Genomic DNA, 18,121 nt, shown 5'->3' with positions numbered 1-18,121 from the left:
GTGTACGTACACAAGTCTTTGAAGGTGGCAGGACGAGTTGAAAAGGCTGTTAAAAAGGCATGCGGGATCCTTATAAATAGAGGCACAGAGTACAAAAGCAAGGAAGTTATGCTACACCTTTATAAAACACTAGTTAAGCTCCAGCTGGAGTATTGTGTCCAATTCTGGACACCACACTTTAGGAAGGATGTCAAAGACTTAGAGAGGGTGCAGGGAAGATTTACTCGAATGGTACCAGGGATGAGGGACATCAGTTATGTGGAAAGTCTGGAGAAACTGGGATTGTTCTCCTTAGAGCAGAAAAGGTTAAGGGGAGATTTAATAGAGGTGTTCAAAATCATGAATGGTTTTGATAGAGTAAATAAGGAGAAATTGTTTCCGGTGGCAGAAGGGTCAGTAACCAGAGGACACAGATTTAAGATAATTGGCAAAAGAACCAGAGGTGAGATGAGGGAAAAGATTTTTACACAGTAAGTTGTTATGATCAGGAATTCACTGCCTGAAAGGGCGGTGGAAGCAGATTCAATAGTAGCTTTCAAAAGGGAATTGGATAAATACTTCAAGGGGAAAAATTGCAGAGCTATGGGGAAAGAGCAGGGTGGGTGGGACTAATTGGATAGCTTTTTCAAAGAGCCGGCACAACAACGATGGGCCGAATGGCCTCCTTCTGAGCTGTATCATTCTATAATTCTAAGGGCATTTTTTTCACGGATCTTTGATATCAGTCACAAGGTGGCTGACTGTTTCAGGGTCACAGAGTTCAACTGACACCTGAGTTGAGATTATCTAACTCACCACAGACCAGGGATGAGAATTTGGGAACCTTCTGATCTGCATTGTTTGGTTCCACACTGCAGATTGATTAGAAAGAAAGAAAGACTTGCATTTATATAGCACATTTCACAACCTCAGGACATCCCAAAGCACTTTACAGCCAATGAAGTACTTTTGAGGTGTAGTCACTGTTGTAATGTAGGAAACAAGGCAGCCAGTTTGCGCACCGCAAGATCCCACAAACAGCAATGAGATAATGACCAGATAATCTTTTGTTTTAGTGATAAATATTGGCCAGGACTCCCCTGCTCTTCTTCGAAATAGTGCCGTGGGATCTTTTACATCCACCTAAAAGAGTGGACAGGGCCTCGGTTTAACTTCTCATCTCAAAGACGGCACCTCCGACAGTGCAGCACTCCCTCAGTACTGCACTGGAGTGTCAGCCTAGATTTTATACTCAAGCCTCTGCAGTGGGGTTTGAACCCACAACCTATTGCCCCAGAGGCGGGAGTGCTACCAGTGAACCACAGCTGACCAGTTTATCGTAACTTACGTTGTATTTAGGTTACTAGAGGCACTAGGGGCAAGGAAAATGCAAAGCTGGAAAGCAAAGTGCAGCCAATCTTGAATAGTTTGGTTGGGATGTGCTGCAATTAGGCTTCAGCTGGCGCAGCTGCGATTTCTTATCAAAAGGCAGAGTTTGGTTTTGTCAAGAAATCTGATCCCATTCTCAAAGTCCAGAAGCAGAATCCGTCCCCTCCAGTTCAATGGCTTTAGTCATCCAGATTTGACTTTGAGTTCAATATATCGGAGTCAGCCTGGGCCAAACTGAAGTCATCCATAGCAGGCATCCAGGCTGCTTCTGGTTTCAACGCCTTCCCTTACGTAATTGGTCTGATTTCAGAGTCACGGAAGACGCTCGGGAAAACGAGATGGAAGAGAACCTGGATCAGGTGGGCAGTATCATCGGCAACCTGCGACATATGGCGCTTGACATGAGCAATGAGATCGGCTCCCAGAATGCCCAGATTGACAGGATTGTGGTCAAGGTAAGAAGCTGAATTGTATTGTTGGAAATTCTCGGTGAAGGGCAATGGGCCATAGTGTAGGACACTTCTAAGGTGGGAAAGAGAAGACGAGATAAATCGAGTTGTAGTGGTTTGGTGACACCGAGCTTGGATTTTGAAAGCCAGTAGATCGCAGGAGGAACTGAGGGAGGAGATGAGTTCCACAGTTTAGAAGTTCTAGGAAAGCGCGAGTTAGAGCAGGACTGTGCAATGGGTCTTGGTTTCAGCACGGTGAGGAGGGATAATGTGCAGGACGGTATATGTGGTGATGAGGGAGGGGAAGAGAGGAATATTCAGAAAAGCACTGATCATAATATTTATAAAATAAAGAAAGACAGGGAGAGTTGCGATGGAGAGACAGAGATTGAAGGCCAGAAGTGGTAATGTGACCATTTATCAGCCAATACGGTTTCTTGAGCCCTAAACAGCAGTGTGTTAGAACAGCCTTCCCAGATGTGGGAGCTTTACTCAAATCTCAGATGGACTTCAGTCTTAGAAAGTTTAGAGTTATTGAGGGGAAAAGAAGTGTTGGCACAAGAGAGGATGTCAAAGCCTGGATTTTGTGTTCGCTGTTATATGAAAGCCATCGGTGATGGGGCAAAGCCATTAGACTAAAATGGGAGGGGGGAAAGTCTGCAGTTTATGCTCTGTGGTGCATTGTATGTGTTATCGGAAAGAACAGAGGAACGACAGAGAAGGAAATAGGGTGAATTAGAGTCAAATTAGATACAGAAATGAAAGAAAGAGAGGACCGTCGTGTGAGGAGAGATTGGGTCGACTCGGCCTGTATTCACTCAAGTTTAGAAGAATGAGAGGGGATCTCATTGAAACATATAAAATTCTGACAGGGCTAGACAGACTGGATGCAGGGAGGATGTTTCCCCTGGCTGGGGGGGGGGGGTCCAGAATGAGGGGTCACAGTCTCAGGATACAGGGTAGGACATTTAGGACTGAGATGAGGAGAAATTTCTTCACTCGGAGGGTGGTGAACCTATGGAACTCTCTACCACAGAAGGCTGTGGAGGCCAAGTCACTGAATATATTTAAGAAGGAGCTAGATAGATTTCTAGACACAAAAGGCATCAAGGAGTATGGGGAGAGAGCGGGAATATGGTATTGAGATAGAGGATCAGCCATGATCATATTGAATGGCGGAGCAGGCTCGAAGGGCCGAATGGCCTACTCCTGCTCCTATTTTCTATGTTTCTATGAAAGAAAGATTGGATTAAGAGAGAGAGAAAAAAAGAGACAGAAAGGAAAAGTAAGAAAAAGATTTTAAAATTTGAAATGTTTTAAATCTCTAAGAAGAATTTACTACATGCAGGAATGAGATTGAACAGTTTAAATTGTTCCCTTTCTGGCCCAAAGAGGTTAATTCGCATTGTATTAACAATTAACGTTAATGGGGTACTTATGCTGTTAATTTCTGTGGCGAGTTTAATGGGCAATTAATGTGCAAGTTCTTAAAAATAATGGGGAGGCTAAGGGTGAGATGCCGTTTGTGTGAAACAGCATCATGAACACGCCATTATTTTTCCAGCAAGGTTTGGCCCAATGTTGAGGCCGAGTCAAACTTTACTTCATAACTGACCTGAAAGTGCTTGATGCTGGCACTGGGTGCTTGAAAAGGGAAAGTGCTCCCAGCTCTAAGATCCCTCATCTCGCTGAACCAATAGTCACCAAAAAATAAAAGCAAAATAACAAAAGCTTGCTGAGAGCTATCTCCACAATGCAACGACTTAATTCAGCCTAGAAGAGGATCCTTACTGAGCTACAATTAATTGGTGACCCACGGTGACCGTAGGCTGGCTTCTATGTTTAACAGCCTCCGACTGAACTCATTTCTCCGCCCCGGGGCTGAAGTGTAATTGATTTTTGGCTTTGCTAAGTCTCACTACCCACTCCCTCTATTCCAGATAACAGCCTCACTGTACCAAACTGTAAATAAACAAGCACTGTCTGGTCATTTGAGGGAGCAATCAAACGCTAGCCCTTTCATTGCGGGGAACGATGATAATCCCTTTCCGATGACTAGAGGGGTTGAAGAAGTCAGAGACTAGTGATAAGAGCACAAGATACTTACGGATCAGGAAGGCCATTTGGCCCATCTTAATTCATCCATCCAGAACTGGGATTTATCTTTGTTTGTTTGCCTCTCCCAAGAGATTACATGGCTGCGGGGGTGGGTGGGAGGGGGAGGGAAGAAGTGTTTAGCCACGATTATCTGGCCATCATGGTGTGGGCAGGCTTGATGGACTAGCTGGTCTTTTCCTGCCCGTCCATTTCGTAAGCTCGAATGTCATATGTTCGTATGTCCATGTGTTTGTATGTCCACGTGTTTGTGTGTCGTATGTTTGTATGTCATATGTTCGGATGTCGGGATGTCATATGTTCGTATGTCAGTATGTTGTGTGTTCGTATGTCATGTGTTTGTGTGTTCATATGTCGGATGTCACGTGTTCGTATGTAACCCTGCACTCCCACCATTGCTGCATTTATAAGTTTCTCAAATGATTCCGGGGTTTTCACCTCCATTGCTGTGCAGTGAAGTCCATTCCAAGTGTTGGCCACTCTCTGCCTGAGGAAGAACCTCCTGATAACAGTCCGAAAGTTACTGTTAACTAATTTAAACCGCTGTCGTATTCCTACTGTTTAATTTAAAGTGGTATTCTGATTTAGCCTTTTCCATACCATTTACTATCGTATACCTCTATAAGATCACTTCTCAAACGCCTCCTTTCCAGGCTGAAATGCCCAAGTCTCTCCAGTCTTTCCTTGCAACTCAGACCCGAGACACTAGTCTCCTCCCTGTAATGCCTCCAGTGTTTGAATGTCTCCCTTGTTTCTCAGTGACCAGAACTGGACACCGCACACAAAGTGTGGTCTGACCAGAACCCTATACAGTGTGTTTCAACATTCTTTCAGCCTTGTCCGATCGCTGCTCTGCATTGTCTAGAAATGTTGACTGTTGAGTCTACTAAGACTCCAAGATCAGTTTGAACTTCGTCCTTAACTATTTAGAATCATAGAATGATTACAGCACAGAAGGAGGCTATTTGGCCTATCGAGACCGTGCCGGCTCTTTGTAAGAGCAATCCAGTTAGTCCCATTCCCCCGCTCTTTCCCTATAGCCCTGCAAACTTTTTCCCTTCAAATATTTATCCAATTCCTTTTTGAAAGCCATGATTGAATCTGCTTCCACCGCCCTTTCAGGCAGTGTATTCCAGATCATAACAACTCGCTGCGTAAAAAAAGTTTTCCTCATGTCGCCTTTGGTTCTTTTGCCAATCACTTTAAATCTATGTCCTCTGGTTCTTGACCCTTCCGCCAATGGGAACAGTTTCTCTTTACTTATGTTATCTAAACCCTTCATGATTTTGAACACTTCAATCAAATCTCCTCTCAACCATCTCTGCTCTAAGGAGAACAACCCCAGCTTCTCCAGTCTATCCACGAAACTGAAGTCCCTCATCCCTGGAACCATTCTGGTAAATCTTTTCTGGACTCTCTCTAAGGCCTTCACATCCTTCCTAAAGTGCGGTGCCCAGAACTGGACACAATACTCCAGTTGTGGCCGAACCAGTGATTTATAAAGGCTCATCATAACTTCCTTGTTTTTGTACTCTATACCTCTACTTATAAAGCCCAGGATCCCGTATGCTTTTTTAATCGCTTTCTCAACCTGTCCTGCCCCCTTCAAGATTTGGGCATATATACCCCCAAGTCTCTCTGTTCCTGCACCACCTTTAGAATTGTACCATTTAGTTTATATTGCCTCTCCTCATTCTTCCTGCCAAAATGTATCACTTCACACTTCTCTGCGTTAAATTGCATCTGCCATGTGTCTGCCCATTCCACCAGCCTGTCTATGTCCTCTTGAAGTCTATCACTATTCTCCTCACTGTTTATTACACTTCCAAGTTTTGTGTCACCTGCAAATTTTGAAATTGTGCCAAGTACACCTAAGTCCAAGTCATTAATATATATCAAGAAAAGCAGTGGTCCCAGCACCGACCCCTGGGGAACACCACTGTACAGCTCCCTCCAGTCCAAAAAACAACCATTCACCACTACTCTCTGTTTCCTGTCACTTAGCCAATTCTGTATCCATGCTGCCATTGCCCCCTTTTATTCCACGGGCTTCAATTTTGCTGACAAGCCTAATATGTGCCACTTTATCAAACGCTTTTTGAAAATACACCACATCAACCGCATTGCCCTCATCAACCCTTTATATTACCTCATCAAAAAAATCAGTCAAGGTAGTTAAACATGATTTGCCTTTAACAAATCCATATGGCTTTCCTTGATTAATCCACACTTGTCCAAGTGATTATTAACTTTGTCCCGGATTATCGTTTCTAAAAGCTTCCCCACCACCAAGGTTAAACTGACTGGCCTGTAGTTGCTGGGTTTATCCTTACACCCTTTTTTTGAATAAAGGTGTAACATTTGCAATTCTCCAGTCCTCTGGCACCACCCCCATATCTAAGGAGGATTGGAAGATTATGACCAGTACCTCCACAATTTCCACCCTTACTTCCCTCAGCATCAGGATGCAGCCCATCCGGACCAAGTGATTTATCTACTTTAAGTACAGCCAGCCTTTCTAGAACCTCCTCTTTATCAATTTTTAGCCTATCTAGTATCTCAACTACCTCCTCTTTTACTGTGACTTTGGCAGCATCTTCTTCCTTGGTAAAGTCAGATGCAAAGTACTCATTTAGTACCTTGGCCATGCCCTCTGCCTCTAATGCGTAGATCTCCTTTTTGGTCCCTAATCGGCCCCACCCCTCCACTTACTACCCGTTTAATGTTTATATGCCTATAGAAGACTTTTGGATTCCCTTTTATGTTGGCCGTCAGTCTATTCTCATACTCTCTCTTTGCCCCTCTTATTTCCTTTTTCACTTCCCCTCTGTACTTTCTATATTCAGCCTGGTTCTCACTTGTATTATTAACCTGACATCTGTCAAACGCCCCTTTTATCTGCTTCATCTTACTCTGTATCTCTTTCGTCATCCAGGGAGCTCTGGCTTTAGTTGCCTGACCTTTCTCTCACGTGAGAATGTACCCCGACTGTACCCGAACCATCTCCCCTTTAAAGGCCGCCCATTGTTCGATTACAGTTTTGCCTGCCAATCTTTGATTCCAATTTACCCGGGCCAGATCCGTTCTCAACCACCTGAAATTGGCCCTCCTCCAATTAAGTATTTTTACTCTAGATTGCTCCTTGTCCTTTTCCATAACTAATCTAAACCTTATGATACTATGATCGCTGTTCCCTAAATGTTCCCCCATTGACACTTGCTCCACTTGACCCACCTCATTCCCCAGAACTAGATCCAGCAATGCCTCCTTCCTCGTTGGGCCTGAAACATACAGATCAAGAAAGTTCTCTTGAACACACTTCAAAAATTCCTCCCCCTCGTTGCCCTATGCACTATTACTATCCCAGTCTATATTAGGATAGTTGAAGTCTCCCATTATCACTGGTCTATAGTTCTTGCACCTCTCTGTAATTTCCCTGCAAATTTGCTCCTCCATATCCTTCCTACTAGTTGGTGGCCTATAGAATACACCCAGTAGTGTAATGGCACCTCTATTGTTTCTTAACTCTAACCAAATAGATTCTGTCGTTGACTCCTCCAGGACATCCTCCCTTTCCAGCACTGCAATATTCTCCTTAATCAATACTGCCTCCCCCCTCCTTTCTTTCCTTCCCTATCTTTCCTGAACACCTTGAACAGGAATATTTAGTACCCAATCCTGCCCTTTTTAGAGCCAGGTCTCACAACCATTCATGAAGTATATGTGTTGCCCACTTTTCATTTGTTTGCATTAAATTTCATCTGCCATTATTTGGGCCACTCCTATAAGGGGGGTTAAATTGGCCCCCGTTTTTCAGACGCTACGCAGCCTCCAAAGGCTACAAAATGGCGGGCAGGAAGCGCGTGCACACTTCTGACGCCACCCGTCATATTGGGTAAGGACAAACAAGAGGTGTGCTTTAAACAAAAAAAAAGGTAAGTTACTTCCCACAACCACCATCCCAATCGCTGCTGCTCCTGGTCCCGAGATCCCCGACCTCCGACCTCCCCCGATCTCCCTCCCCCCACCTACAGCAAGCCCAAAGTCCTCGATCCCGACTCAGCCCTCTGATCCTGCATTCAAGTCCTGTGGCCTAAAGTTGGGGCATCGACCTCCTCCCACAGCCTTCTTCGTTATGAGGTCCGAGGCCCAATATCCGGGGCTCCTCAGACCTCACCGTTTGTGCACGGGGTACTAACGCTGGCGCGGGAGTTGGCGCTCCCAAACTTAACCCCCATTTTGGTTAATTCATTCTACAGTTTCTGGGCTGCCTCCTTTGATTCCACTGCCCCTTCTAGTTTGGTATCATCTGCAAATGTAATCAATTTGTATTGAGTTTCAGAACTTGAAGTCATTGAAAGAAATTAGAAACAGTATTAGCCCCAACACTAAGCCTCACCCTAACATTACCCCTCTAACCTAGTACCCATTGTTTCCCTACCCTTCAGCCAGTTTCTTATCCATCCCCAAGTTTGCCCTGATCCCCCGCAGCTTTGACCTTAATTAGTAGCCTTCTGGGTGGGACAAAAGAACATAAGAAATGGGAGCAGGTATAGGCCATATGGCCCCTCAAGCCTGCTCCGCCATTCAGTGAGACCATGGCTGATCTTCGACCTCAACTCCACTTTCCCTCCCTATCCCCATATCTGTTAATTCCCTTAGTGTCCAAAAATCCAGTGATCTCAGTCTTCAATATACTCAACGACTGAGCATCCACAGCCCTCTGGAGTAGAGAATTCCAAAGATTCACAACCCTTGCGACTTCACCGAATGCCTTTTGGATGCCTAACTCATAGGATTTACCGCAGGCAACTTGGGTTGTGACTTCCTCGAGGAAATCAAGATAGTTCCCTGTCTAAAGCCATGTTGTCTCCTGGTTTACTGGGCTGTTGCCGCCTCGATAGTCCTCGAGTTTATTCCTTATAATCAATTCCATTATTTTACATGTGGTCATTAAAAACTGGAAATAGCAAAAGGAAAAGATGACTCGAGGATTTGATAGGGTAGATACATGAGTTTCCTTGGTTGTTTGTGCCACTTCCCAGCTATGTCCGCTGAAACCCTCTGCCCCTCATTTACGTAGCCCCCACCCGCCAATGCACAAGGCCAGCTCGTGCTAGTTTCCTGGATTTACGCAAATAATGCACTAGCGTCAAAGGTGCAGCACGGCGCAAAGTCACCTGATATTGGTGGACCAGAGATTTCTGGAGTTTAATAGCGATTTTCCTCGCAATTTAATTTTTTTTTAAATTCTTAATGAGACCAGCTCTATACATAACCAAGGTGCTGTCAGTCTCAGTGCAGCCCCCTACCAAGGGGCAAGAGGCTGTGGGCGTGAGGCGCCGTGACAGATTAGTGGCGCCGCATTCGTGCTTGTTTTACGCCGGCTTTTATATTCCAGCCTCGGCGAGTGAGCAAAGCAGGTAATTCAGGTGTAATTTCCTGTCGGCAAGATCGGCGCAGAAACCCGGCGGAAATCAGCGTAATTTTTGCATAAGTACAATGGAGAAACTTTTAGTCCATGAGCTATATAGACACACACACCCTACACACACACACACATACACACACCATACATACACACCCTACACATACACACACCACACATACATACACACACACCATACATATACACACACACATACACACACCACACATACATACACACACACCACACATACACACACACACCACACATACACACACACACACATACACACACCATACATACACACACACACACACACACACACATACACCATACATACACATACACACACCCCATACATACATACACACACACACACACACACATACACCATACATACACATACACACACCCCATACATACATACACACACACACCACACATACACACACCATACATACACATGCACACACCCCATACATACATACACACACACACACCACATACACACACCATACATACACATACACACACCCCATACATACATACACACACACACACACACACATACACCATACATACACATACACACACCCCATACATACATACACACACACACCACACATACACACACCATACATACACATGCACACACCCCATACATACATACACACATACACACACACACACACACACACACACCAAATCTTTCAGGGCAACAGAAAGTAAATCTTCACTCCGCTGCCCCTCCAATCTTTTTCTGTTTTCCTTTCCAGGGTGATATGAACAAAGACCGCATCAACGAAGCCAACAAGCACGCTAACAAGATGCTGTGAGGTGCTTCCAAATGAGAAAAATCCTCCTTTCTGCCAGAGACACCCATCCCATCATCCATTGCAGCATCTGAAAGGTCCTGGAGGGGCAAGTCCCTGTGCTGTGATAGGAAACCACAAGGGTCAATATCATTCTGTACATTTTAATTTATTTTATCATTTCTCAGTGTAGCGAAATGTTCCAGTTGTGTCAGGTGTATATTTTAGTGTTGATGTGTGTGAATTGCCTGCCCGGAGTAGACCAAGTGTACGGTTTCATTTCTATCTCTGTGCTGATGGGTTCCTTTTCAATGAATGAATTTGTCTCTGTAATCATGTGATAAGATGAGCATGAATCAAGCTCGATGTGTGCAGCTGAACCCTGATAAAACGTACCGCAGATCCCTCGACCTTCTTTAAAATGTCACACCAGTACAGTAAGGGGAGGTGCTGCTCTGATACAGAAATCACAGGCACCAAGAAGAAGAGGAGGCTGGAGGACTGACAAAGAGCACAGTTTGTGATGGGACAAACCTCGGTGTGAATTCATGCGGGTGAATTCTTATCACAGTGCAGTTTGCTGGAGCTGTGACCACAGGACTGGAAGCCTCCCCGTTTAGTTTTGTCTCCTGGTATCTAAAATTTTGCTTGTATTATTTCGTCGATAAGTATGCTCTGCTATTTTTTTTTGTTTGTTTGTTAATTCTATTATGGTTAGAAATGTGATGCTTATACCAGGACTTAATGTGAGGGAATTGGGGTTCCAGGCTGGGGTCAGATGGGCATTGATCAGAACTGAGCTGCACTTGTTTATTTTAGAGACAGCGTTCCCCTGCACGTCCTTAAAGAGACCTGGGATTGAAGTTGGAATTATGCGTGCAATAGGCCATTATTTCTCTTAGAAATAAAAACTGCAAGTGCTGAATAGAAGAGCAGAAAGCATCAGAAATACAGTCAGCGTCTAAAAAGTTTTTTAAAAAGTCACGATTTTGGGCGCAGACCTTTATTTGGAACCGGTATTAACTCGAATCGTTAACTTGTCTTTTCTCTTTCAATTCCTGCTCTTGTATCTCAGTCGCAGGGTTAAAATCAAGGCCTTTGCTTTATATACACATCAGAAGCCATTAAAACATTCAGACACAAAGAAGCTGCTGAATTTGCCGGTCTATTTGTTTTGCTGTTACTTGAAGCAAAAATCAGAAGGCAATGAGCCCCAGGCTATTCGGTGAGTGCAATTTCCAGCCCTGGTTTGTATCGCTTCTAATTAACTCCCAGCCCTGCAATTCGAAATTGCAAATACAATATCTAACCTGAAGCTTTTCAAATTGGAAATCTCTGTTATTGCTATTAACCTTTTCACCTCAGGAAAATATCTCATTTGTATATTACACTTTTTAATTTCATTTGCAATGCCGTTAAATTCTGGCACTGTGGTATCTCCTTATACTTCAATGCAATATCATGGAATCATACAGCACAGGAGGAGGCCATTCGGCCCATCGTGCCTGTGCCGGCTCTCTGAAAGAGCTATCCAATTAGTCCCACTCCCCTGCTCTTTCCCCAGAGCCCTGCAAATTTCTCCACTTCAATTCCCTTTTTGAAAGTTACTATTGAATCTGCTTCCACCGCCCTTTCAGGCAGCGCGTTCCAGATCAGAACAACTCGCTGCGTTAAAAAAAATTCTCCTCATCTCCCCCTCTGGTTCTTTTGCCAATTACCTTAAATCTGTGTCCTCTGGTTACCGACCCTCCTGCCAGTGGAAACAGTTTCATTTATTTATCCAATTACCTTTTGAAAGTTACTATTGAACCTGCTTCCACCGCCCTTTCAGGCAGTGATGTTTGTGACCAAGTCAAGGAATTTACGATGATATAGAATCATAAAAATGTCAATACACAAGCAGATCGACTGGCTCCTGCTTGTGTCAGTGCAAGCTCCACATCAGAGTTATCCGCACTAAACCTCTTTCCCCGCTCTTGCTACAGATCCTTCAATATTTTTCTCCTCCCAGTTAAACACCTCGTGATCAGTAGTCGCTCATGGTAATGTATCTCCGTCACAAGCACGCTGGCTTCACTTTTCAAAACTGGTCTTTTTTTTTGTCAAGAATGCCAGCGAGAGATCAAATAGAACATCAGATGGTCTGTGCCCCATGCTCTTAAACAGGCCAATGTCAGGGTTTGCAATGCAAGGATGCTTCAGGGGTTGGATGTACCTGCAAAAAACAGCACAACAAATAATAGTTCAATCTGAGATCGTGAGACCAGGGAGGGGATGGAATTGGCGGCAGGGCTACAGAGCTTGAGCTGAAACTGATGGATTCCTAATGGTAAAATGATCAGGGTAGAAATTATTTAGGGGCCATAAATAAAAGATAGTCACTGATAAACCAATAAAGAATACAGGAGAAACTTCTTTACCCAGAGAGTGGTTAGAATGTGGAACTCGCTACCACATGGAGTAGTCGAGGCGAATAGCAGAGATGCCTTTAAGGGGAAGCTAGATAAGTACATGAGGGAGAAAGGAATAGAAGGTTAAGTTGATAGGGTGAGATGGTGTAGGGTGGGAATAGGCTCGTGGGGAGCATAAACACTGGCATGGACCAGCTGGGCCGAATGGCCTGTTCCTGTGCTGTAATAAGAAGACATCAAAGCCCCTTTAAGAAATATTCCCAATCTGCGAGTTTCCCAAACTTACTTTATTTAATCTTAGATATAGCAAATAATTTAATAAAATGTAATCATGGCAAAAAGCTGTAAAAAGCCATAGGGAGTGGGAGCCTTAATTACTGGCTACACACAGCGGCCTGGAGCTCCTGCCACACAATACAGTGTGGCCTTCTGTGTTTCTTGTTTAATACAGTCGTTTTATTCAGTGAGGGGGACGCTGTCTCTTTAAGTGCTCGTTGAGTTGTCGGTTCACTGTTACCGTGGTTACCTGATGGTTTTCTGCACCAACGAAAGTATCGCAAACGTCTCTCTGCAAACTTATCACGCCCTGATCCCTGACCCCCCCCCCCCCCACACAATTCACTGGCCTTGCAAGAGATGTGCATGCGACCTGTGTGAAAGTGTAAATTGCTTTGTTCGTCCTCTCTGTACCGCCATCAGTGACATTGTGGTGAGCAGATGCTTTGTTACCAGTCGCCCAGCTCGTAGATCTGTTGTTCCTTCACCAACTAAAACTATGCATCTGTTAATAGTGCATGTGAGTGTTTGGGCCCATCACCCCCTGACGCTGCTTGCAAGCCCAGAATTACACCTCCTCCTTTTCTGCTTGTGTTTGCTTATTAGTGACCTGTACCAATACCGAGTTACAACTGGGCTCTTAAAGCAAAACCAAACTTAGAGGGAGTTCGCTCTTAGAATTTCACCTGATAAAAGACCGTTTGTTTGTATTTTGATCGTTGATTATCTTTTCCACGCCTGATTCCGTTCGCTGCTTCATGGCTGGTTGGCGGAGAGTATCCCGTTTTGTCGTGTTTCGTATCTGGGGATTAACAATGCGTTGTGGACTCTCCTTATCTTGTTTCAATCCCAGCACCTAGAGAGCTCCACCTGATGGAGGATTAAGTCTGAGCCGGAATTTTCTGTCCACATGCTTATCCTGAGATGCATGAACCCAGGCAAGATGGCAGCCACCCATCGAGCCACACAGAAACAAACCCTGATTCATTTTCTGTCATGCCGCCACCAGAGAAGGCAGAAACAAACACAGGTTTCTGCTTAAAGCTGCTGAAATCTCCTAGACAGCATCAAAATCCTCAAGCGATTTCAAGATATCCCATAACTCCATACATGTTCATTGAAAGGCAAAAGTATTTTAAGAAAAACCACATATATTTAAAGGTTAAATTATTACATTTACGGATGTGCACTTTTATTTATTGTGTGTTGGTCCCTCCTGATACATTTTTTTAACAAACACTTGTTTAGTTGCGTGCATTGCTTTAATGAATTCCAAACTCAGCTGGTCCTGCTTCAGACTGCAGGTGAGCTGGGATTATTAGTTGGCGGAAGCTTGAAAAATAATATAGGAAATATCCACTAATGCCAATTGCTATGAGACCAGGATAGTGAGGTCCCAGGAGTTCTGAAAGCGTCTGCTCGCCTGAACTCACCCCCATGTATCTGCTCCACACAGGTTTCCTGAATCGGAGGCTTAAAGGCTCTATACAGACAGAGACAGACCAAAGTCAGAGGTCTGCAAAACTAAACACCAATTATTTTAAAGCTGATGTAGGAGAACTCTATGACTGAATTCCTGCCTGTGATGGACAGTATGGGTAAGTACCTCTCTGTGAATGGACCATTGGAAGTGTACCTGCCTGTGATGGACACTATGGGTAAGTATCTCTCTGTGATGGACAGTATAGATAAGTATCTCTCTGTGATGGACAGTATAGATAAGTATCTCTCTGTGATGGACAGTATAGATAAGTATCTCTCTGTGATGGAATTTACCTAGAAACCTAACTTCCCTTTCAAACATTTCTGCTTACATTGGAACTGTGAACAGTGCCAGGTACAAAGAGCAATCTTTTTTGGAGCATTTATCTGGACAAGAATGAACTGCGTCCTGTGATAAAAATCACTATTTCCAGCCTAGTCAAACATTTACAGCAACAAAAAAGTTACTATTTAGTACCAAATTGATATAAAAACCATGAGCAAGCCAAGCCCTTGGTGATGTTTTGGGACCATCATAGCTACAAACCTCCACTTTTGTGATTTGTTTTTTACATGGTGCTAGCGAAAGGGAGGTTCTGGGTTGAGGTGATTGAATTTCCTTTGCTGCAAATCAGGTGCATGAATTGTTCAATTCCTGGCTGGTTAAAATTCCCCTTGTGCAGGTGAGTGCAGTGCAGGTGAGTGCAGTGCAGGTGAGTGCTGTGCAGGTGAGTAGTGCTGGTGAGTGCAGTGCAGGTGAGTACTGTGCAGGTGAGTGCTGTGCAGGTGAGTAGTGCTGGTGAGTGCAGTGCAGGTGAGTACTGTGCAGGTGAGTGCAGTGCAGGTGAGTGCAGTGCAGGTGAGTGCAGTGCAGGTGAGTGCAGTGCAGGTGAGTACTGTACAGATGAGTACTGTGCAGGTGAGTACAGTACATTAGTATGTGTGGCATCAGCTGCAGTGTCTTTTTTGTTTTTGCAAGGGGGGATACTGGGGCAAGTGGACAGATTCATAGTAGGAGGCAGAATGCCCACTTGAGCCAGTTGGCATGCGAAATATCTAAATGTTTCCATCCATATGCCGATCGATCCCCTCACCATTTACAGAGCTGATCCGTGAAGCTCTGTACATCCTCCAATTCAGCAGCTAAATAGTGGAGCAGATACGTTCAGGTAACACAAGCTGAGAGGAAGCATGTCGCACAAACCATCGCCATCGGCAAGGGAATCATAGGCAAACCGTTCTTTTCAAGTCTTTGTTGAGTATTTGAAGAAAAAACAAACTCTTGCCATTCTTGTACGCCCAACGTTCTCAATCCCCTGTCAAACTCACATTTCCACATTTTCCCATTCTCACAGGTTGATAAAGTGCTTTCCTTCCTTCAGGCCCTGTCTGACAGTCACTTTCAGTAGATCTGTGATCTGCCTTGTTTGCTGCATGTTAGTGTTTAACATGTAAATTCTGTTCAATGCACAGAAATAATAAGTGTGTGACCAATGGCTATATCACTATTGTATTCGCCCAGTCCAATGTACAACTTAAACTATCAGTTCTGGCAATGCACTGCTGTGAAACAGAAAAAAAAAAGAAATGCATTAAAATTTCTAGTACAACTTTGGGGCTTTTGTCCTCTTCCTTGTGTGGAGTGTGCGTCTCAAAGCCTTTGGTTTAGAACTTCTTTGACCGTAGCCCATTCCTCTGTAGAGCAGAGGTTGAACAAGTGTTCAGTAGCAATATAGTCATGGGACCATATTCCGCCCTGAATTACAGTGTCCTAGATCCGTTTCGATACGTCATCTCCTTAGCTGTGGGAACCTTTGTTAGAAAAGTTAATTCTTTTGCGATCTGCCATTTTCTCCCCCGAATTCCTGAAAGTGCTAGCTCCTTGTTGAGCTCTGGTTCCATGCCAGTGTTCCATTACCTCACTCGAGTAACCATTCTTCATGTGCAAGTCTGGACAGTGAATATCGTCAGGGTGTTTGACCGTGTGAGGCACCTGATCCCTGTCCTGACCCGAAGAAACTAGGTTTGTATTCCCTCGAGTATAGAAGAGGGAATAGGGTGATCTATTGGTGTTTAAGATGATTAAAGGAGTTGATAGGGTTGACAGTGATAAACTATTTCCTCTGGTGGGGGAGTCCAGAATAAGGGGGCATAACCTTAAAATTAGAGCTAGGCCGTTCAGGGGTGATGTCAGGAAGCACTTCTTCACACAAAGGGGAGTGGAAATCTGGAACTCTCTCCCCCAAAATGCTGTTGAGGCTGGGGGTCAAGTGAAAATTTCAAAACTGAGATTGATCGATTTTTGTTAGGTAAGGGTATTATGGGATATGAACCAAGGCGGGTGGATGGAGTTAAGATACAGATCAGCAATGTTCTAATTATCCATGTAGAGTGCACAGTAAATGGGCATTAATTGAACACCATTGGCCATTAGTTGAGCATCATTGCCAATCTAAAGAATTGATGTTAAGAAACTTTAACTGAAATAACCGTACCTGTTAATTTACCAACTTAAGAATATAAGAACGTTCAAATGACGCTATTCAGTCCAACAAACAAAACTGAGAAAGAAACTTCAAAATTACATCATTTTCCTTTTAGCTTTGGTACAGATAAGTAGCATCTGTAACAAATCATAATGGACGAGATGGAGTAAGAAAGCAGAGAAAATAACCAACTTCCTGACTGATATAAAGTGTGATTAGTCCCTGCAGGGAGTTTGCAGCACACATAGGGACGGCTCCAGAGCAGTAGCAATGGGACATCTGCACATTGGGCTCATTGTGGGTAAGTAGCTGATCCCCACATTAATGGGACGTCAGCTCATTTAGATGTTGCTGCCAGTGCTCACTGAATGATGGACTTAGAGCGCGCTGGGGTTCTGGGGGGGATGGCAGGTTATCCAGCGCCAGCAGGTCTTAAAGGGCTGCTTGCTGCTGCCCTTAGAGCTGTGCCTGTGGTTTTTTTTTGTTGGAAAAAGCCAACTGGGGCCACAACAGCCCCGTGTACCAATCCGGCATGGTCAGCTCTGCCATAGGAAGTCCTGCACTGAAGGGTAACCCTAAGTGGAGGAGACTCTCATCAGGTGAGAGGTTCCATTTCTCAGCAGGCTTCCCTTGAAGAGCCCAATTCAAATGGGCATGGAACATCTGGAGATGGTGCAGCTGCTTTATGAGGTTTCCCCATCATTTACGTGTAATCGGCGGCTTTCGTGAGCCTTGCATGCAAGATTCTAAGGACACAAACCGCTCGTCAATTGCATGGGGCATGGGGTAGGCCTCAGGCCTCTGCGCTCTAAAATACAGAGCTCTATTCTCCAAAGTACAGTTTTGGGCACCTCTGATCACATTATAAACCCCATAGTGTTAACGCTTGCATGCATGGATATGGGAGATGTGTCATTAATAGTGGGGGCACACATCTATTTGACTATGGTAAACATCGGAGACATTGGACAGACTAATATCAGTTCCTTCATTCCCCACATCCCATCTTCATAAAACAGCGCCTCTGTGGTGGGTGATGGATAATCCTACACAGGCTACAACAAACCAGGACAGAAGTCGATTGTGCAACATATACATGTGTAACTTAATAGTGCCGTGCCTTCAGCTGCCTAGGCCCTAAACTCTGGAAATTTCTCCCTAAACCTCTCCATCTCTCCTTTAACATGCCTCTTAAAACCTACCTCTTTGACCAAGCTTCTGGTCATTTGTCCTAATATGTGGCTCAGTGTCAATTTTTGTTTGATTACGCTCCTGTGAAATGCCTTGGACTGTT

The 18,121-nt window shown here is 44.3% G+C and overlaps 1 protein-coding gene across 1 annotated transcript in view; it reads left to right on the top strand.

Annotated features, from left to right (window-relative positions):
- LOC137306072 (synaptosomal-associated protein 25) overlaps positions 1-15,951 on the top strand; it is a 102,324-nt gene extending 86,373 nt beyond the window's left edge. Inside the window, exons 6-7 of the mRNA XM_067975137.1 lie at positions 1,679-1,823; positions 10,137-15,951. Coding sequence (XP_067831238.1) covers positions 1,679-1,823; positions 10,137-10,196 — 205 coding nt within the window. The 3' untranslated portion in view covers positions 10,197-15,951. The remainder of the gene's footprint in view (positions 1-1,678; positions 1,824-10,136) is intronic.
- The last annotated feature ends 2,170 nt before the right edge of the window (positions 15,952-18,121 follow it).

Source organism: Heptranchias perlo, chromosome 41 (genome assembly GCF_035084215.1).
Source record: "Heptranchias perlo isolate sHepPer1 chromosome 41, sHepPer1.hap1, whole genome shotgun sequence".
NCBI lineage: Eukaryota > Metazoa > Chordata > Chondrichthyes > Hexanchiformes > Hexanchidae > Heptranchias > Heptranchias perlo.
Note: the sequence above shows the minus strand (reverse complement) of the source record. Positions and strands in the feature narration are given on the sequence as shown.